General features: G+C 41.7%; 1 protein-coding gene across 1 annotated transcript in view; it reads left to right on the top strand.

The window, feature by feature from the left end:
- Positions 1-23301, top strand: part of PLEKHM3 (pleckstrin homology domain containing M3) — a 212803-nt gene that overhangs the window by 81622 nt on the left and 107880 nt on the right. Inside the window, exon 4 of the mRNA XM_004576885.2 lies at positions 7244-7389. Coding sequence (XP_004576942.2) covers positions 7244-7389 — 146 coding nt within the window. The remainder of the gene's footprint in view (positions 1-7243; positions 7390-23301) is intronic.

Raw genomic sequence — 23301 nt, 5'->3', positions numbered from 1 at the left:
ACCCGCATGGGTGGCAGGGCCCAAGCTCCATCTTTCCCTGCTTCCCCAGGTGCAATAGTGGGGAACTGGGTCAGCAGTGGAGTCAATGGATACAGAAGTAAATGAGAAGCTGTGGACTGATAGAAGAAAACAAGGATGGAAAACATACTAAATTGTTTTAAATACACTAGAGCTAAACTTATAGCATTTTATTATTAAACTTATTTTACACTAATACAAACACTGCTATGAAAGATCTTATTATGAGAAAAAAGTAAGAATAACTCAATAACAAATCATGTGTTTGGATGTGAAAGTCTGTGACATGTGTTATGTTGCACATTATATTACAACTCAACAGATACTTGTAGATAGAAAACCAGAATTTCTAGAAGAGAGCACATATTTACTTACTTGCCTTAGCAAAAATCAAGATTTATTGCCTTTCAAGATAAATTTTGACTAAATATTGACTTTAGGTTCTCAATCATTGTTTACTTGAAAGACCAATAATCTTAACACTTCTCAACCTAAGTTGGAACCTACTCGGTATTTATTAATTTATTTCACGCAATTTATAATCCTAATAATAGCATTCCATGAGATTAAACAAACATTGTAGAATTTAGCCAGTTTTTATTTTCAATCAGCAGTAGTCACTTGACACACCTTTTTTCTAACTTGAATATAGTATCATTAACACTCTTATGACCTAGGCCCCACAAGTCAAAACTTACTTAGCTATTTAAATATCCAGTGCCAAAAAAGTTAATAAATAAAGGTCAAAAACCAAAACACATATTCACCAAACAACTTAAAGGATACCTTTAGATCTTAAACCAGTCAGTATTTAGTTTGGCTTTTCTCAATTGTTTTTCTTTGATTGCCTTAGCCAAGGTGATTATGCTTCATAGAGAGCCTGTCTTGGACAGTTGATGTCCCTTGGTTCCAGTCTCAGTCTCTGTGAATATATTGTGTGTAATACTTTACAACATTTGCCACATTGCTGTGCTGACAGGAAAATTCTTTAGTTGGGTACATGCATTTTGTTCAAGAGGAGTTATTTACTTCTGTTATATTCTTAAAGCCATAGCTGTCCTCGCAACAGCTGCAGTCCATTCTACAAGTGCCAGCTTAAGTTAACCTAAATGTGTGTCAGCCACGGTAGGAACTGTTTCCCTCAAGTTTTATTTATAATTTTTAGTTGTCAGCCCTCTGTGCAGTGGAAATTTAGGAGTCAACGGCTTGGCTAACAAGTAATGACAATTTCTCATATTTTGTCTCTCACTGCTATAAAATTTGTAGATGAGCATAAAACAACTCTTTTCCGATGAACAGAAATAAATGTTAGCATAGCTTTCAGAGCAGCCTGTCAGTGTATTTCAGGATTGTGTTTGAGAATGTATATCCCTCTTATCTGTGAAGGTTTCCATCTCTGCGGAAAGGGCCTTAGAACCTTACAAAGGAAATCATTCGGGAAGTGTTGCATTCTAAAGCAGGCCCATAAACTCAACAAAGAACTGTCAGTAGCTTACCATGCTATCACTAGCAATTACAAATAGTATACAATTGATTTTTCTGAATCTCCCCACTTTGTTCACTTACGTGTATGTAACTGAGTCTCCATCCAAATGCTTAATATCTTAATTGATTTGATGACTAAGTTACTATCTTCCACTTTTTGGCTCACCACCTTGTCCCAAAGGCTGAGTGACTTAGATGCTTGAGACAAGAAAACTTTTAGGCTCAGATTGCCAAGTCAGTGTTTCTTGTGTGACCCTGAGCTCCTCATTCGTATATGACTACATAGAAATCTGTAGCATCAGTCCTACCATGTTACCTACAATCAAATGCATGCAATCAGTCTCACCATTATCTCAGCTCTATCCTCTACTATGTGGAAGATGCCAGCCATGGGCCCCGTTAACTTTGCTCCCACTTCCTTTAATGGATACCAGAGTTACATTGAACAAATGGCTCTGTCGTGTGCCAAACAATCCTTTGTTTAAACGCTGTGCCCAGATCTGTGCTAATCCTGGACTGAATAAACAAAACTTTCAATTATATGCCAGATGTAACACTTTGGTTTTTTTAAGTGTATGTTCAATACTTAATCACTTAATGGGCCAATGATTATAGACTAAGCGAGGAAAGCTAAATTCTTCATGACTTTCCCCCCCTAAGTCTAATAAAATGCCAAGTCTTTGAGCCTCCATTTCTGATTGCCTTTATTTTGGAAAATCTGGTATCAAGAGAATATGATCAAAGCCCAGGCCTTTGAGCAACATTTTATGTGGTGCTTACCATGGCTTGCTGGACCTTGCCAGGACACAGTGGGAAAGGGAGGTGGGGAAGGTGCCTCTCTCTTCCTGTGGATGTCTGTCCCTTCCCCATGACTCTGAAAATTGACAGGTGTTTTCCTCTCTTTATTTTTCAGCAGAGCAAGTGAAGCTGTGTGCTCTCAGTCTCTCTCTCTCCCCATTACAGAGACGCCTTGTCTTTCTTTTCCTTTGCCCATTTTGATTCTTAGAGCATTTTTACTTTGAAATACAAAAATCCTGAATTGACTTAATCACATTAGCTTGCTGTAAGACACAGAAAGAAGCTAGCTTGACTGTCATGCCAGGGAAGCGGTGGAGTGCATTGCAGCTCCTGTTACTGCTGCCTTCTTCTGCCCCCTGAGTTTTCCCACCGCTGCCCTGTGGAAGGAGGGCAAAGGAGGGAGCCGAGAAGCACAGAGCAGACGGTTGGCTGCTCCGCATAGTCTCAGCTTCTGTAACACCACATGGCAGCCACTTGAGCTCACCGGTACTTGTTAGAGGAAAGATTGTGCTTTTGTGGAGATTTATGCCACAGTTTCTTTGGACCCCCAGCAACAGATTCTTCGGGGTGTTTTAGTGAAAGGCCATTTGGGGAACGGACTGTACGTGCAGAAAATGGGATTTCAGTTGAATTGTTACATTTGTTTCCAAAAGTGTATCTGAGGGGAGGCGAAGCTCTTCAGGGTGTGTTGTTCATTAGAGGTTTGAAGTGGGGTGGGAAGCAATGAGGAAAAAAAAAAGGCCAGTGGGTTTTCTTGTGAGATAGTTTTTTGTTCCTATGAATTGAATACACTCTGAAAAGTTTCAAAAAGAGACTAGGAGGAATGTTACTTGCTTTGATCCAACATGTGGAGTGTTCCCTACTACAAATGCCCTTTAATTTAGAAACATTGTGGAAATGTCTGCTTGAGCGTACATAAAAATACATGTAAATAAGTTCTAATTAGTTATTTCAATTAATTATTTTTTGTCTATACTTCACAGATCTGTTTTTCTCCCCATAATGTTGTCTTTCAGAGTCCAGCCTTGGCACCCTCCAAAAAGACATGTTTTTGTCATTGTATTTATTAAGAAAAAACATTTTTGCCCCTGTCAAAACCTTCACCATGATAAAGGAAAGTCCCAAATTGTATATCTTTATGGGAGAACTACTGCAGACATTTTTAGTCTATGATTTACTACCATGATATTAAAGGAAATCATGCAATTAATTGAAACAACAGTTGTTTCCTTCTTCAGATAAATGATGTGTGTTGTTTTTCTAGAAAATGAGTCTACGTTGGGCCACTAATGAACCTCTAATCTTCTTATCCAACCATCTTGTGTTCTTTCAGAGACAAATTCATTGTGTTTGGGGGTTAAAAGTTTTGATTCTCTCTCAGCTGAATAGATCACTTTCCAGTGGAGACAAGAATGCTCTGGAAAAACACTGGTAAAATGAGCTCAGGTTGTTTCTTACATGGCCAATTTTTAGAAATCGACTGAGAGCCTGAAATGTTGATTTTAGAAGCCTGGAAAGTAAACTATGTGACAAATGATGAGCTGCTCACTCAGCAGTGTGTGTACCCTCTGCACATTTTTTGAATATAGTCAGGATTTTATTAGAACTTGGAGGGACCTTGGAGGTCACCTGGAAATTAGGGGAAAAGTCTCAGCATTTACCCAGAGTTCCTGTTGCTGGTGGTGCCAGCGGCAGGAGTGCATGGATGCTCATTACAAATGCAGATTCCTGGTCCTCACCCCGAATCAACAGAGATGGTGGGGGTTAGGAGGAGATGCATTTTTTAATCAACACCATCAGAAAATTCAGATGTTCTCTGAATGTGGCAACCTTCCAGTTTAAGATGTTCCTTTTATTTTGTGGTGAGGAAGATGAACTGGAAAGTTGTATGGGCCAGGTTCACGGAGCCCAGGCAAGAACAGACATAGGCCTTGAGACTCCAGACTAGCACCTGTCTTTTTTTTTTTTTTTGAAGATTTATTAATGTTTTTAATTGGAAAGTCAAATATACAGAGAGGAGGAGGGACATAGAAAAAGATCTTCCGTCAACTGATTCATTCCCCAAGTGGCCACAAAGGCTGGAACTGAGCCCATCCACAATCAGGAGCCAGGAGCTTTTTCTGGGTCTCCCATGCAGGGTCCCAAGGCTTTTGTTGGTCCTCTACTACCTTCCCAGGCCACAAGCAGGGCACTTGATGGGAAGTGGGGCCTCTGGGATCGGGCCCTAGAACTTGTCCTTGCACTACATGTCCCAAGCAGTCCCAAATCAGGCAAGTTCAAACATACTTCTGGGTTGGATAATTTTGGCACTGAGAGTAGAATAGCATGATCCTAAATAAAGTTAAAAGGTAAAGACCCCCAAGGTCTAGAAATAGGAATTTGTGTGCTATTGCTTTGATCTAACCCAAAACCTGAATGAACGTTAGTCATATACTCCCACTTTCTATAGTGTATCCAGACACCTGTAGGAAGCAGTGAGCTCATTTTAGTTAGCTCATGTTCTTCACTTCCTAGCATGTTGGGTTGGACATGTGTGCTCAGTTGTTATAAATATGTTTAGGCACTGTCCTTCATTAAATGCACATGTATGTTTTAATATTGCCTATATATGTTACACCCAGAAAATTGTAATAAAACCAGTAAAATTATGGATTGATAAGCCCAGTGGTACTTACTAAAGACTATATAAATATCTAACAGCTGCTTACTAACATTTATTGTACCGAAAATATAAATAAACACATGGCTAAAATAGCCTAATTTTGTTTTTCATCATTATATGATGAGAATTTCGGCTATAATGATTCTGAATATAAGATCATAATCTCCTTATTAAACACAAGAATGATTGAATTCTATTCAGTATCATTATAGTGTTACATCAATTTAGCTGTCTACTGATTTTTAGAAACAGCAATATCCTAGTGTCCAGGTTCCACAAAACTACTTCCCAGTTTTTATTGAACACATATTTAATATGTAGTTCTTAGAAAGGGCAACTGTTTTAATAAGGAATACTAGTGAAAGTTGGCTACTGTGAGAGACAAGCAGACAAGAGGATCAGTTTTAGAATAGTCATGGGAAATTAAAATTTGTTAAAGTATATGTGAGTGTACGTGTGCCAAACAATACTGTTTATTAACCCATCACCATAAACATTTATTGGTTGTCTGCTGTGTGTAAAGCTCTGTGTTAAGTGCTGAGGATTAAAAAAAAGGGGGTGGGGGAAGAAAAGAAAAGAAACAGGTCTGAGGAGTTTATAGTGTGATCCTGGCTGGACAAGCCCATAAAAAGGCAGGACAGCTCAAGGAGGCACATGCTAAATGCCTAATGAGCAATGCGGCGGGTGAGTGCAGGAAGCTGCATTCCAGCAGTCACAGCCCTGTGATTATGACAATCTCCTCTGTCAAACAGAAGCCTGCTTGCTTCTTCCTCATCTTTCACACATTTCTCATTCCTCAGCCCGTCAAGTCAGGTAAACAGGAGCTGGTTCTGGTTTGGTTACCACTCAGTAGCAGAGAAAACAGTCTTTCTAGGAAGGGGCAGATCAAGCTTTTGAAGATCAGGCTTTTGAACTAATAGAGATATTTACTGTCTTTCAGTCCCTCTTGTATTTTAAGAATAGTAAGAGCCAACTCTTGCTGGAAGATGCGCTGTGAAACTGTACTGGTGCCATTTTACTTGTAACAGAAATGAAAGTTACATTGAATTGTGAAATTTTGATTCATGGAGTTTGTGAGAACTGTTGTTTTCTTAAGCTGACAGTTGATTACAGAAATGTATTTGAACTCCTTGTAAGAGAACTGGGGTGCAGTATTCATTGTTATAGTATTAGTGTTATCAGTAGAAAGACTAATTCATTTTTTGTGTCAGAACTCTTTAATAAATATTTTGACATCCAACCATAAAATAGGCCAAATGGAAGGATACTTAAGATCAAAACTGTTTATCAGAAATTCTGGAATAAATGGTGCTGTTCTTATATGCTTGATTACCTATTCTGGGGCTTGCACAATTTTATCCTGGGGGTTGATAGGAACAGGATTTCTACAGTCATCAGTAGAAGGTAGGCAGTTCATCCTATCTGAAGAAGTACAATGGCTTCTTTACAGTAGGGCCATGATTATTACCAGGACTGTATTCACAGACTCATGGACTTTCTTGGCTATGAAAAGGGCAGTAACAGTCATGTGCAGGTCACCAAGGGCCTTGAGTCATGAGCAAGATTTGTTAAGTAGAGAACTTAGAAGAGGATGTTATGTAAGAAGTGATATGTACAATGTACGGAATGGAATGAACCTGTTATGTTTATTTGAAGCACAATATGGTGAGTTCTGTGAGTGGAACAAAAAGGTGCTACTCCCATGGGGAGTGGGAGGGAAAGTTGCAAAGGTGAGATGGGGTTGAAAGCCAAATTCCTTAATGTTGATTTTGTAAGCAAAGGAAGGATACATTATCAGCTTTAGGATCATTTTAGCCTCTGAGAAGCTTAAAGCCAAATCCAAACTACCTTTTTATTGGCAGGGTAACATTGCATAAAATATTTCATTTAGTGAAAATCCTGGTTTTTTTATCTGTAAAGTAGAGCTGTTAATATCTTCCTCATTGGAGTTACGCAGACTAAGTTAGATCCTGTAGGAGACGCTCCCAGACAAGTGCCTGTTGTAAACAAAATTTCTTAGCAGGCAGCTGAGGAGGTAAAGATGGAATTGAAAGCAAACTGACAGCGGCAGTTGAGATGCAATCAGAAGAGACCAGAGGTAAAGCACCAGTCAGGTGACACAGAAATCCCTCTGAAGGCAAAAGGGATGTGGTTTGAGATATTAGGAAGAAAGCAACACATCTGTGTATGTGTTCTGTACAAACTCTTGCCTGTTGCCACTTGTTTTTAGCTTGAGATTGTACAGCAGCAATCATGAACTCTTTGTTTTGTCTTGACCAGGATGTCAACGATCCATTGGTCTTTCAAATGGAAAAGCCAAGGTGTGCAATTACAGTGGGTGGTATTACTGCAGCAACTGCCATGTGGATGACAGCTTCCTCATCCCCGCACGCATAGTCCACAACTGGGATACTTCAAAGTATAAGGTAGGTATGAACATTGGGCTCTTGATAATAATAATAATTTAGGTGTTCATTTGTTGTCAGGTGGATCGTAAAGATAACAATAGGAAAATTTGAAGTTAATTTGGTAGTTTTATAAAAGCTACAAGATCTTTTCTAATACCAATTGTAGATTTAGCTATTTAAAAGTTTCTTAGCTATGATTCTTATTAACTTACCTATTTAAAAAGATATGTATAGTGGTTTTTGTATGGGGGCCTTAATATTTAGCTGTGAGGACTAAGGGAAAAATCTGGTGGTGCAAGAAGACTTCCTACTGTTTTTTATTTTATTTTATTTTACTGTACAATTCCATAGGCACAGAGATTTCCCTTAACTCCTCCCTAAATCCCCCCCACTGATATACTCTATATTATTACAATAGTATAGTCCTTCATAAGCAGTCATAAATCCGTCATTCTGCTATGTAAGAGTATGAAGTGATATTTAAGTGTATTAAGTGACATTTCAGGTACGAACAACGTGAGAGTCCAGCATCGTGTTGTCAAGATATATTTAACAATTTCATTGGGGGTCCATCTTTGATCTGGAAGTAGAGATGCATACTACATTGTATCTTCACATCTGGATATGATAGTCTCTATTGCACTGTAGGAATAAAAAAAATTTACAATGCCGTGAAGTTGTATAACACTCCTACTGTTTCTTGCTAGATTACAACACTCTGGAAAGACAAAAAATGGGAAAATAGCAAATGTATAAGCATGATACTTATCTTTGGAGAGGACTTACACAATCAAAGGCATTTCTTTTGGTAGAGGTACATTTCTGCTTATGTGAGTGTCAGCCTTCAAGCAAATCCAGCCCACAGAACTGGAAACTTAAGAGAAGCCAGGTGGGCTTTTGGGCAAGGTCCACAGCAAAGAACAATGCACTGAGCCTTCTTCAGGCCTTCACCTGGGCTAGTGTTTACTGCAAAAGGGAACTGAATGAGATGAGTAACCATGTGCTAATAGCTTTGCAAAGGACCTGCTAACAGCCAAGAAGGATATGCAAGGAGTAAAAGTAGCAGGCTTAGTGGCTGCAAAAATGCAAGTCAATAGAGAGGGCAAAGATCCTAGGTATACTGGGCTACTCCAGCTTTTGATGGCAGAGAGGGACCAGCAAAGGAGGCCACGAAGGAGTGAGCAGTGAGGTAGAAGAATTCCAGGGTATCTGACAAGCCACTTGAAGACTGTTTCCAGATGAACTGTGACAGATGCTGATGGGTCAAGTAAGATGAGCACTGAGAATTGACCATTGACTTTAGTAATGTGGCGGTAATTAGTGATCTTAATGAGAGCAGCTTGAATGGAATAGGGGAGCAAAGGTCTGATTGGAGTGGGTTCAACATAGAATAAGGAGAGAAACAAAAGACAAGAATAGGGGACCCTTTTGAGAAGTTTTGCTGTTAAGGGGAAGAGATAGGGATGGAAAAAATGGCTTATTTTCTATTTTGATGTGAACTATTCAGGAGAGAGGAAAGGTGTTAGGATGATGTTGCAATGAAGATGTAATCAGGTGGGAGCTAAGAAGTTTGGTCACTGATGTTAAATATGGAATAAGAGAAAGCACAGAGGGGCCCGGAGCAATAGCCTAGCTGCGCCTTGCACACATCGGGATCCCATATGGGCACCAGTTCTAATCCCGGAGGTCCCTCTTCCCATCTAGCTCCCTGCTTATGGCCTGGGAAAGCAGTCGAGGATGGCCCAAAACCTTGGGACCCTGCACCCGTGTGGAAGACCCAGAAGAAGCTCCTGGCTTCTGGCCCTGAACTGGCACAGTTCCGGCCGTTGTGGCCGCTTGGGGAGTAAATCAATGGACAGAAGATCTTCCTCTGTCTCTTCCTCCTCTCAGTATATCTGACTTTCCAGTAAAAATAAAAATAAATCTTTAAAAAGAAGAGAGAAGACACAGAATCTTTGGACTGAGTGCCAGTGAGTGGGTAGGTGATTGTGATTTATATAAGTTGCCCTTTATTTGCATCAGTAACGTTCATCAAATTCATTCATTGTCCGTGATCTGAAAGAGATTAAAGACCCAGACCTACTCACTCTGGGAAGTACATTTACCATTGACTTCACAGAGAAAATAGGAGTGATTAGGCAATAATTCCGTCGACCTAATACATGGTCTGTATCTGAATCTTCCACATGGTCCTTCTCCCAGCCACGGAAGAAACATACTCTTCTTATGATGATTTGTTCCTTCTGCTTCTGCTTGTGGTCTTAATTCCTCTCCTCGCAGTTATAGTTTGCTGCACCGTGTTCACCCTGGACAGTTTCTGATTCTACTGGACGTTTTGATGTGTATTATTTGACCAATCGGATCATGCTCTGCTTGAATTCCCTGGGTTTTCTTCCTGGTTCCAATGCTCCTTTCTTAATCACTTTCTCTGATTTCTGTCTTCTCTCTGTATCTTTAATATCAGAATCCTATAAGGTTCATTCTTTCATTTCCTTCCCCACTTTATACTCTTTCTGTTTCGTTACCCAATGTTATGGTTTTCACTACCAGAACTCATATAGTGACAGTTTCTGCTTTCATCATCAGCTCCAATTTTGGTATTGAAATCAAGGTCTTGCATTGCGAATGGGCAACTTTAGTTTTCAAGATATGTGGGTTGGTGAACTGTCTTGTATGGCATTTCTCACGTTGCGCAGGCAAGGGAGTAGAATTTGGCAAATGCGGGAATCTAACCCCTCACTGGATCACTAGGGAGTTAGGGTTTTATTATGCCTTACCCATGAAGCAGATAACATAATCCTTCTACCTGGTATGACTGGAAGCTTTTCTGTTTCTTCTGGCAGACATCGTGACATATGCCTTGAATGACCCTTCCATGTAAGGTACTTCCTACAGAAACAGCCTGTTTTTATGCTTCCTTACTGATAGCTGTCTGAGGCTCACTTGTCTTGTGACTGGGAGAAGTTTGCAAGGCCCTGTTGCTGTCCACTAGCTGGAATCTTTGAGGTCCACAATAAACATGGAAATTATAAGTGACCAGTCGACTTGCCTCCTTTCCTATGTGCCTGGGCAGCTTTCCTCTGATCTACTCAGTAACCACTGAAATCCTCACTATCTTGCTTCCTATTTAAAGGGGAAAATTGATATCATGAGATATGAACAGAAGTATCTATAATTCTGTAATTTGTACCTTTCTTATTGCTTGCCATTTTGCATATTTATTTTTAAATTCTGATTTATTTATTTGTATTTCTTCTTTGAAAAGCAGAGAAATGCAAACCAACAGAGAGAGATCTTCCATGTTTTGGTTCATTCCCTGAATACCTGTTACGGTCATTGATGGCTGCCCAGGGCACTGGAGACAGGGTGCTGGTCTGCTCCAGCCCAGCACATTTCCTAGGCCTCAGCCTGGAACAAAGGAGCCACCGGAGCCAGTTATGGCACTGACCTGGCGGGATTCCCACTGACCAATGGCACACCTAAATGGACATTCCTTACCTAGTTAGGGCATGGACAGCCCCTTTCCCTGCCCATGTGTCTAGGGGGTTATAAAACTCCTCCACCCCTATCTCAGTTGCCCTTTTCGCCTCCCTCCCCTTTCCCCTCTGTGCGAAGGGGGCCCAGGAGCGGATTTTCCAATAAAGTTTCCATTACAACTCTGAACAACTTGCTGATATTATTCCACCAGCCTGCGGGTGGTCGGTGGTCATCATCTAATATTTGGTGCCGAAACCAGGAGGGGTGTGAGGGCTCCTTAAATTGATTGAGCGCCCCCCCCCCTTCCTCTTCCCACCTCCAAGCCACCAGCCCTGAGGCCTTTGCTGGCTGCGAAACGACAGACGTGAGGTAAGCCCCTCCGCCCTGCTCCTCCTGTCCTGAAAAGTACTCCCCAACCTCCTGCAGACCTCCCAAACCTTGTACACGTGGTCTGCCTGTCCTGAGCCCTCAGCCACACGGGGGACGCCCCGGTAGTTGACTGGCTCCAGCCAATCCAGGGCGCTCAGAGGGGCGTGAGACGTCTGACCTACTGACTGGCCCTCCAAAACGGGGAACCAGGTCCCCCCCTAGTCTAAATTTCAAAGTGGGGACGCCTTCTTTGTATTTAGATTAGCCGCCACAGAGTACTTTATCCGGACAGGATGGGCAACAAAACGTCCCGAGCCCACGGCCCCCAAGCCCCCTTAGGGTGTCTACTGGCCAATTTTAAGACCCTAGGTCTAGGCCAGGACTTACACAAAAAACGCCTTGTCCATTTTTCAACCGTGGCCTGGCCACAGTACGTGTTAGACAATGGCTCCAAATGGCCAGCGGAAGGCACGTTTAACTTTCAGATCCTCACGGAATTGGGTAATTTCTGTCCACGCGAAGGTAAATGGTCTGAAGTTCTGTATGTGGAAGCTTTTGGGATCTCCGTTCCTGCCCTTCCCTATTCTCTCCCCCTGTTCCACAACTCAGGTTCTCCTGGCCAAGGCTAAGCCCTCCCATTCTCCTAAGGATCTCTTAGACTTTTCGCCTAACCATACCTTTCTGAGCCGCCAGAACTTTTAGGACTCAACCCAACCCCCACTTCTTCCCCACCTCCTTCTCTGCCAGTCTCCCTGCCTGCACTTTCATCTCTCTCTAATCTCTCTCCTTTGGCCCATCCCCCTCCATATGTTAACCCCTTCAGTCCCTCTGCCATGTTCCGAAGTCACCTCTTTGGGCACCTCTTCTCAGCTCAAGGCCCTTCTGTCATGTTTCCAGACTCCCTCTTCACTTTCTGAGTCGCCACTGGATTCCAGTGTCACTTCTGTTTCTCCTTCTGTTTCTCTGCTATGTTCCCACCCCTTCCTTATTCTGTCTATTCCCATTCTCACCCTCAGCCTAACCTGCTCTCCCTCTTGGGTTCTTCTGACTTAACCCCAATAATACCTGTTTCTCTGCTGCTGCAGCAACTGGTTTTAACTCTTTTTTCCTTTCGTCATCCCCACCTCCACCCCTTAGCTAAGAGAGGCGGGATAAAAGATAAGCTAATTAACGTCTATCAAAAAAAAAAAAAGAAAGAAAGAAAAGAAAAAACCTGTAACTTACTAAGTTTGTTCTGTAACTTAACATTTATATACCAAAATAATCCAGTATAGAGTTGCTCTAATCCACTGCTAAGTTATTCCAAGCTATGAGGCAAACCCATGTGTTCTTACTGATTGTTTTACAGAATATTTCCAGGTTAAAGCATGTCATAGAAGGAATGGGAGGTCATGAAAGTTTTGAGAGTTTTTACTTGACAATGTTATGTAATTAATGTGCTATTTCCAACTCCTTTCTTCACTTCGCTCTCTTGGACACTGAGGGACTCAGGCTGCACAGTTTAATCTCTAGACCTTAAAGAAATGACTAACTTGTCAGACCAAGGAGCCTAATTATCTTCTTGTAGGCATTACCTTAAAACTATCAGGACTATGCCTGTAACTACAAATTTCTAGATCAATCCATTAAGGAATTCAGGGATAGAATTGAGCATCCCCTTGGCTGACATCCCAAGGCTGCCTCTGTGACCCACTTTAACCAGGGCCCAGAGGAAGAGTAGTGAGCTGGGCATCAGGAGGCTCATTATTGCGGCTTTATGCAGTAACCTGTTCTCCAGAAGACCCAGTAAGGCTAGTCTACCCTCAAGTAGCACCTGCTTGCAATATGGGAAGCCAGAATATTAGGCAACCAGATGCCAGTGATAGAGGTGGCTTTCAAAGAGTCTTGTTAGCTCTGCCAAGAGCCAGGCCACTAGAAATGGAACTGCCCTGGGAGTCAAAGTATTCCTGGGTCAGAACCATGGTTGGCCACAAGCTAGAAAGCCCTTCACTGTGCCCAGCTCCCAAAGCATCCGTTGCTATGGAAGGATAGCCTGGGGTCAGCAACATCACAGGTAAAGCTGTATATTCCATCCAGAGACACCATCTGTTCTGAATCAGCCTCCTTTTCAGGCCAGCTCTCCTCTCTGTCCAGCCAGGTAATGGGAGTCAATGGGATGTCTCCCCAGTTTTAGACTTTATTATGTCTCTTCCAATACCCCACGTGCAGAAATAGATGGTTCTGGACCTTATATGCACCAGGCCAACTTTGGATTTGGGTAACGGCAGAACTTTCCTGGGTGCATCTAGACTTAAAATTCCAGTGCCCTGGGCAGCCATCAGTCATGGCTGGGCCAGGCCAAATCCAGGAACCTGAAACTCCATCTCTATCTCCCACAAGGATGTTAAGACCCAAGTACTTGAGCACCCCTGCTGCCTCCCAGGGAGTGCCTGATCAGGAAGATTAAATTGGAAGGAAGCTGACCTAGTACTTGGACCCAGGCACAAGGGTATGGGATGTGTGCATTCCAAGTGACATCTTAACCATTGTGCCAAATATGTGCTCCCTCTTCTACTTTGGAATAAAGAAGACACTATTCATGTCTCATTAGCATCCTTCTGCAAGACCTCCAGATGTTTCTAACCACCTGGGGAATCCCTGCTTATTCTTCCTGAGTGAATACCAGTATGTCCTCCTTGATAAAAACATGTGGTTCCAACCTCTGCCCCAATTTGACACAGTTTACTTGCTGCTCTGTGCCATTATGATGCCACGTGTAACTACTGAACATTACATTTTTAAAGAATTAATAGCAGGAGTTTGGCATTACATAGGTATTTGTCCAAATCATCCTATTACCTCTTTGTTCAGAATTTAAAGCTACTCTTTTTATTTGAAAGTCAGATATACAGAGACGAGGAAGAGACAGAGATGAAGATCTTCCATCTGATGATTCACTCCCCAGGCAGCCACAACGGCCGGAGTTGCACCAGTGCAAAGGCACGAACCTGGAGCCTTTTCTGGGTCTCCCACACAGGTGCAGGCTCCCAAGGCTTTGGGTCATCCTCTACTGCTTTCCCAGGCCACAAGCAGGGAGTTAGATGGGAAATAGAGCTGCTGGGATTAGAACCAACGGCATACATATGGGATCCTGGTACGTGCAAGGTGAGGACTTCAGTAGCTAGGCGACTATGTTGGGCCCTAAAACTACTCTAAATATCTTATGGCACACCCCATGAGGATTAAAAAAAGAAAAACAAAACACCTTAGAGAAGGAGTTAAGCCTATACCAGGGGTGGCCCACTGGACAGAAACTACAAGAGGGGAAGGCAGCGCAACTGGGGTCCTACTACAGATTCAAGGAGGAGGAAGTACCATTGGTGCCAGGACCTGTGAGCTCCCTGGGAGGAAAGAAAAGCATGGTGGGAGTAGCACCCAGTGTGCAGCCAAAGAGCAGGAGGGTTGGACGTGAAGCCACGGAACTCAGACTTGGGTTCCTGCTTCTCATTTGCCTGTTTCTGCTTCTGTTGTGTGGTCTCTGGGTCACTTTGTTTTATCATATCCTTGTTCAGACAGGCAAGCTCATGATGGCTACTGCAAGTCTGGGTAGCAGTGGTGGCTCTGGCCTGCCTCCATTGCATTCCTTGTTCTGTGTGACATTGTATTTCTACTCTTTATTAGATGCCTGATGTGTGGAGCCAAATGATTCATGCTTCTCTGAGCCTCAGTTTTCCTATCTATAAAATGAGTCTAGATTGTGTTGGCTCAGGTTTTGGCTTTGTTGCTTGTTAGCTGTCCAACCTGGACAAGTTGATCGTTCTGTCTGTGTTTCCATTTCCCCACCTGTAAAATAAGGTTAGTAACACCTCATAGAGTTCTGTTGGTCAAATGGGCTAGTTTTTATAAAGTATTCCTGGCACACAGTATGTCCCAAAGAGACTTGTGTTGTTATAATTCATACTCAAGTATTAACCTGGGAGAATTGTGTAAATTTGAGTTTTAGAAACACTTAGCGAATGACTGTGATGAACGCTTGCTGAGTGGGAGATGCGATTGCTTTCATTGACATCATATTCATATGACAGCTGTTGGTTTGACTTTTTTCTCTATCAAGATGTGCTCCCTGAATACAAGGAGCATGTCTCAGCATAATTCTGACACACAGTAGGTAAGCAGGAATGCACTTGGACACCACAAACTCAGCATGCTCCAAACTGATTTGAATCATGTTCAGCAAGTGTCCCCCAGCATATAATCACCTGCCTTGGTGAATCCCTACTGCCAGAGCAGGGAGCCATCCTGCACCCTGCCCTCTGCCACATCTGCCCTGTGTTGGCACTTAGTGGGGACACACAGATTTATGCCCTGCGTTTTCACCCCTGAGATCATGCTTTTCCCACCACACTCACCCATACCCTGACCAAAACTCAGCATCGCTCAACCGATGGAAGTCGGCAGCTGTTTCACCCCTCTTGGCTGATGTAATATTTAAAAAAAAAAATCCTTCTTACTCTTAGTTTCTTCTTTAGCATGCAGGGACTAGTCACAGCTATTTCATAAGGTTGCCACTTACTAAAATGATCATTCACAGAAAAGCACTCAGACAGTACATATAATAATCCCTCAGTTTAGGTCGCCTTTTACTATGAGTGTCTACAAAATAAATGCAGTCCGCTCAGCCTAACAGGCAAGACCTTTTGCAGTGTTAGTCACCACCTGCCTTTCTAGCCCGTTCCCGCTTTCTCTTTGTTAAGACCATGTGCGTTCCTATTCCATAGTCATGCCAGCCTATTTCACACCTTGTCTTCCTGTTGCCCTCGCACAGAACAGCAAATCTGAAAATGCAACTTAAAACATTACCTTTTCTGATATTTTCCCCCTTCCTTTCCACCAGAGTGTTATCTTTCTGTCCTCTGCATCTTGTATTTGACACTCTGAGTATAGGCTATAAATATATTTGCCATGTGTATATTAGATAAAAACATATTTAGATGGAGAGAGAGCTAGTTGAGTTCAGTTTAATGGGGTTAGTAGATTAATCGGCCTGGGGTAGCCTTTTGATAGCTGAGTGAGGTACATGGAATGTAAGTGAACGGGACAGGCCCAGCCCCTTGATCCATTCGGAACTTGGGCTGGTAGCACCTGCCTGCAGAGTGCGCCCCAATTAGTGGGACAAAAGCAGGGAGAATAGCACTGATTAAGGAAAATGAAAAAGGCAGTCATGGCTCATGAAGGCTTGAAATCTATGGGGAGAGAAACAGGACTCTTTGCAGGAAGCTCAAAGGACTAGAGAATCCATCAGTGTAGCCCTTATTGATCTTGGAATCTACCAAAAGCAGGGTGTTTTGTTGTAGGGCTTATTCAGGTGACCAGATTTGCTCCCACAAAGATGGGTAGCTCATTCAAGGCATGCATTAGGGACATGCACTTGATCCAAAGGAGGATCTCCTTTGCTGGGCCACTCATTCCCAGTTTCTCAGTGGGCCAGTAAGGGTTTTAGAGTGAGAACTGGATGCTATCTGGATCATCTCTTCCTGGCATTAACTCACTCAGTTCCATTTAGTTCAGTATCTGTCTGTTCTCAGGCACCAGGATTTAACTTAATATGCCTAATTGTGAGGGTCAACTCAGACCTATCAATTTTCAAGTCCAGACGTTGTCTGTTACATCTGCCTGCTATGCCTAAAGCAAAGTGACTGGCTACAATATCCCTTTTAAAAAAGGAAAAAGTAATGATTTTGCAGAGCAGAATAAAATCTGTCACCTTAAGCATTTGCTTGTCTACCCTGTGGAGTATTAATAATCCTAATTAATTTTAAGGTAGAATCTCACCTATTTCCTGGTGTCCTGCAGATTGAATGGTGCTCTTAGATTAGGAGGTAGCTAAACCGCATCGTGAATTCTAAAGACATTTTCTAACGCTAATTTATGAAAATAACTTTCCCTTGGTCCCTGTTCAAAAATATTAAGTGTAACGAAGAGATTGTAAGGACCTCAGACGGCCTCAACTCTATCTAAATATTTCCACTTAGCTGTGCTCTATTAAAACATTTTTTTGTATCCCAGCCTGAACATCCACATTCCATTTTGCAAGGGGTTTTCCACGTTACAGAAAGCATTTTCTATCTCTACATCTTGAAAGGCATTCAAGACAAGCTCTACTCCCTGATGGGGGAAAAGAAAAAACAAAACACTTGGTCAGAGCCGTTTGGTGATTTTGAGAACAAATTGTAACTAAACTCAAGGTTTCCCAAGTCCTTTTCCATGAACACACAGTGCTAATTTTAATAGGACCAAGAGGTCATATGGAAGACTTTGGCTATTTTTTTTTTCCCCAACAGAGATGCGGATAGCTACTGGAAAGAAGAGTTTTACCAAAATAAGTGGCTATATCACATAATTATGGAAGCTTTTTCCTCTCCTGATTTTTATTCTCTAAATTTTCAGTGATGCAATTGTATTTCTTTTATAATTTTATACGATGTAACTGTCACTGATATATTATACTTGAGAAAATATATATTAGAAATTAATCTGTGTACTGTTCTTAAAATTTCCCTCCCCAAATGCACACCTCGAGTGACCCTTTTAATGTCTCAGAATGATAAATATAAATGATTGTTCTGTTTTCTGGTAAATGACCTCAGAGGGGGGACGTTTTCCCTGAATCTTTGGGATTTTCACTGCTGAACTTTTATTCCTTGTTCTTGTTTTGGATGTTATATAGTGTAGTTCAGTGTGGTATAAGATTCAAATAGTATGAAAAAGCATGCATATATAATTCCGTTCTGCCAACCCTTCTTACCTTTCATAAACAAATTACTTCTTTCTTGTGTATTCTTCCAAAAATATTTTACTTACAAGTTTTCTCTCATATAAAGATAGCAGTAAACAATATATCATAGACTACATGTGGAAAGCTCTCCTCTATTTAGATCATAAAACTCTTCCTTGAACTTTTTACATTTATTTACTTATTTCCAACTGCTTTCCCAGGCCACAAACAAGGAGCTGGATGGGAAGTGGAGCCACCAATACACAAACCGGAGCCCATCTGGGATCTGGTGCATGCAAGGCGAGGACTTTTGCTAGGCGAGGACCAGTCTGCTGTACTGGGCCCTGTTTTTTTGTGTTTTGTTTGGTTTTTTTTATATATAATAATTTATATAAAAGAGTTGGAGACAAAGACATTTTCCATCTCTAGTTCACTCCTAAAATGGTGAGGCCCGGAAATCTAGAATTTTGTCAAAGTTTTCCACATGGGTTACAGAGACCCAAGTACTTGGATTATCATGAATTGCCTTCCCAGGCAAATTAATAGGAAGCTAAATTGGGAAGCAGAACAGCTGGGACTTTGTAATGTGAGCACTCCAGCATGGGATACTAGTGTCACAAGTGATGGCTTAGCCCACTGGACTAGGCACAGTGCTAATCTCTGCTTTGTGTTTCTACCTTGAATCTCCTTGTAGCCACCGTTGTTCCCTTGGTACAATTGTATAGCAAATGTTACCTCTTTTGGCCATGTTGGCTACCCTTCCTTTTTTTTTTTTAAAATCTACTGATTCTAAGGATATTGTGAAGTTAGAAACAAATAACCAAGCTATTAGAAGGAGTTTGTTATAAATGACTCACTTAACTATTACTATTCCCGACACTGGAAACATGGTCCCTGTTCTCATGAATGCTCTTAGTCCAAGAGAAAGAAAATAGCCAAATGCCAAAAGAAATGATTTTTAGATACATAAAATGTCACTGCATTTTAGTTTCTGTTTTACAGCTAAATGCATGCCAATATACTCCTTAATTGCATTATAGACCAATCTCCATTTATAGTCTACTTGCTTTCTGTTAGGAAGGGCAGAAAAGGGCCTGGAATCTTTTATAGAACCATGAACTGGTAGGTTATGCTAGAGTAACTTGAAAATAAAAAGAACTATCACTTATACTCTCTGGATTAAATTTCCATTATCTTTCTTTTTCTAAATATATATATGTACACACACATACATGTATATATATATATATCTTCTACTTATCTAAAAGAGCAACAGAGAGTGGGAGAGATCTTCCATCTGCTATTTCACTCTGCAAATGCTCACAACAGCTGGGATTGGGCCAGTCCAAAGCCAGAAGGCTGTGGCCCAAACACTTAGGTCTTGTTCCACTGCTTGCCTAGACGCATTGGCAGGGAGCTAGATTAGAAGTGGTACACCCAGGACTTGATCCAGTGTAAGATGCCAGCGTTGTTCATGGTGACTTAACTTGCTATGCCACAGCTTCAGCACCTGGAGATGTTTTCTCATCTGTTAAGTATACATAGTGGGTTAATTGAATGTTTCTCAACATGAACTCCATGAAGAATCGTTAAGACCTCTATGCATCCATGGGTGTTATTAGTCCTCTGTAGGAAGGCTACAGATAGGCAACGTTAGGAAAGTTAGAAAAGAATCGCGCAGGGGAACACAGTGCAACAAGCTCCCAGTGTGGCAGAGGCACAGGGGGGCGTTAGAGGTGGGTGGCCTTTGCTCCAGTTGGTGAGCAGACCCAGGTTGCACTTCTTCTCCTCCTGCCTGCCTCTCAGAAATCCTGCACAACCTGAAGCAGTCCTCAAATAGATGGGTTTGTAAAGTAACTGGGTGAGGCAAGTTTTCTTATTCGTTTAACTGCGTATTTGTGTAGTACAGAGTGATAATTTGAGATCTGTTGTATTCATTGAGTGGTGATCAAAACAGATTACTTAGCATTTCCATCTCCTTAAACCCTAAGCAAGTTTTTGATTACCATGTAATGATTGTTCATATTTATGGGAGACAGTGCAATATTTCAATAAACATGTTTGATGTGCACTGATCAGATCGAGGTGATTAACAGCTCCTTCTCCTTTCCTCAGACTTTGAATACAGTAACATTCTACCCTCTGCATGACCAAGGAAAGATCTTGTTGGCTCTCAGAATATCCTTTTTTGTAAGGGGCTGATACTCCTTAGAGCACAAATTAAGAAAACTAAGCTAGCTTATCTTCACCAGTCTTTGTTATTCTGAGAGTCTATGTATGATTCTGGTTTATTTCCTTCCTTTAATGAAAAATGAATCCTCCCCATGACTGTCCCCACCATTATATGACCCCTATATCATTGTCTGTGGTCTAATAGCCACTCTGCCCCATTATTTTCCCGGGACTGTCTAGGAACAAACCAAACCACCATTCCAAAACACCTCTCTCAGGATTACACAAACCACAATGTTTGAAAACTTTGTTTTTAAAAAGTAGTTGTCACCATCTGTTGCCTTGACTTTTAATAGTTCAAATAACACGTTTACTTATAAGTAAATGTGCATATATGGCAGATTTGGCCACTATTACTTTGTAGCTAACTATAGTTTATAGTTAACTATAATGTATAACGCAGTGGCTGCCTCACTTCCAGTCAAGCTCCCCGCTAGTGTGCCTGGGGAGGCAGCAGAAGATAGCGCAGCTGCTTGAGCCCCTGCACCCACGTCGGAGACCAGGTTGGAGTTCTAGGCTCCTAGCCTCATTCTGGCCCTACCCCAGACATTGTGGCTGTTTGGAGAATGAACCAAAAGATGGAACATCTTTCTGTCTGTCTCTCTTTCTCTCTGTAACTCTGTCTTTCAATTAAATCAAATACATCTTTTTTAAAAAATGAAAGAATTAGAGAGGGATCTTTCTTTTTTTAGAGATTTTATTTATTTATTTATGTATGTATTTATTTATTTTTTTGAAAGTCAGATATACAGAGAGGAGGAGAGACAGAAATGAAGATCTTCCATCTGCTGGTTCACCCCCTAGGTGGCTGTAAAGGCTGCAGCTGCGCTGATCCAAAGCCAGGAGACAGGAGCCTCTTCCAGGTCTCCCACACGGGTACAGGGTCCCAAGGCTTTGGGCCATTCTCTACTGCTTTCCCAGGCTACAAGCAGGGAGCTGGATGGGAAAAGTGGGGCCACCGGGATTCAAACTGGCGCCCATATGGGATCCCGGCGGATGCAAGGCAAGGACTTTGGCCACTAGGCTACTGCACCAAGGCCCCAGAGAGGGATCTTACCAAAAAAAAAAAAGAGTGCTAATCAAAACCAGTCATTAAAAATGAAACAAAGTATTGGGAGCATCGGGTTAATCCATTTGCAGCTGACTTTAAGTAGAGTTTTTATTTGTCTCAGAAACAGCCCTTAGCTGATGTGTTTCATAATTTTGATTGGTACGAGGACAGTAGCACTTGGTTGGAACTTAGTGTTCACAAATAACTCATGTAACATTTATCATACCAAGAAAGAAACTTTCCCTCACATCAGAACATCGTTGGCTTCTTTTCTTTATTTTTTTAACCATCCTCTATTTTTAAAAAATGTTTTCATTTCTAGTTGAGTTTGAGAGTGGCATCCTTAAGCCATGATGGAGAACTTAGGAAACTAATGGGGACTATTCTGTTTTGCAGAATTAACATTTCATGCCAAATTTGAGTTTCTTCTGAAATGCCTCACCAGTCTTAATGGTTGAGTCACAAAACCTTGGGCCAGTGCTCAGCCTTGCTGCCAAGAAAGGCCCGCCGTGGCAGGGATCTGTTCACATGCATGAGCAGCAGTGGGAATCCCAGGCTTGCATGTGCTCCTTGCTAGTTGGTAGCCTGGGAATTCACTGCATTCTGCAGCAGTGAGACGACCCCTGTTTTTATTTTTTGTAATTTCAGTTTATGAATCCGAATGTCAGTGGCTGCCATCCCATTTGTCTCCCTGCTTTTACTGTCTCTGTAAAAGATTCTGTTTTTTTCCCCCTCTTTTGGAGCTTAAGTACCACCTGAAGAGAGAAGCCTTTTAAGGCCTGGGAGACTAAGCAGTGCCCTTTGTCCTTCTGTTCACCTACTAAAAGGTAGCCCTGTTAGCCTAATTCAGCAGGGCAGCTGACTCAGTATAAACACTGCTCAATAGAGCCAGAAAGACTAATTGAATTGTACAATACATCATTTTTTAACAACAGTTTCAAGTGGATTGTACTTCATTTTCCAGAACACCATTAGTTTTTTTCCTCATTTAAGATATTTAAATACAGCAAATATTTAAACATGATAAAGAAAATATTTAAGCTCGATCCTGTCTTTTCCCACTGAACTGTGAGCTACCTGTGGACCACAGGGCCAAGCCTGTTTCAGCCTCCCCTGATGCCCACTGCAATATCTGGATTGTTCCTTGAGAATCAGGGGGAGAGTTAATTTAGTTCTGTTACTTTGGAATAACTGTTGTTTCCTGCCTGGTTCCACAGTTGGAGGTTTTAGTGAATTTTGGGTGCATGGATTTGGGACATGGATTAGCAAAGACTGTACGTTTCTTCAAGTCTGTAACCGCAGAGGATGCCATATATCTATCACATAATACAACAGATACCTCACAATACTTGCTTATTGGGAAAAAAACATAAAGCCTTGAAAGCAGTTACTGTAAGGAACACAAACTTGTACATGATCCTCATACTGTAAACAGATGATAATATTGTAAGACATTCATGTTTTTAGGCCATATACCATAACCATGCAGTTATCAAATGTACATGTTAGAGGTTTTGTTGTGTCTGCCTATTACAGTCTTGTCTGTTGTTCCCTTGCCCACCTAGTGTATTTCTTTCTAGACCAGATCCAATGTTACCTGCCTCTCCAGGCCTACCTTGACCCCTAGCTCTCCTCCCGCTGGAGAGTAGCTTTCTCCGTCCTTTCCTTTAAGTGACCACTGGGCTTAACTGTACTGCAATGTGCAGGCTTCATGCTGCATGTTGGTTTTGTTCTCTCTTTTTTACTCATACTGAACAGCGAGTTCCAGTAGTAGACACTGTATCTTTCTCATCCTCATTAATATGTGATCCTGAAGTATGAAGCACAGTGGGTTTCCAGTACTGGATTTTTTAAAAAAAGACTTACTTATTAATTAATTCGATAGTTACAGAGACACAGAGATCTTGCATCCACTGGCTCACTCCCCAAATGGCCACAGTGGCCATTTCCACTGTTTTCTCAGACACATTAGCTGGGAACTGGAAAGGAAGTGGAGCAGCCAGGGCTTGAACCTAATTCATATGGGATGATGGAGGTACAGGCCAAA

The sequence above is a fragment of the Ochotona princeps genome, chromosome 5 (genome assembly GCF_030435755.1).
Source record: "Ochotona princeps isolate mOchPri1 chromosome 5, mOchPri1.hap1, whole genome shotgun sequence".
NCBI classification, from domain to species: domain Eukaryota; kingdom Metazoa; phylum Chordata; class Mammalia; order Lagomorpha; family Ochotonidae; genus Ochotona; species Ochotona princeps.
The sequence above is the reverse complement of the archived record's forward strand: the minus strand, read 5'-3'. Positions and strand labels throughout refer to the sequence as shown.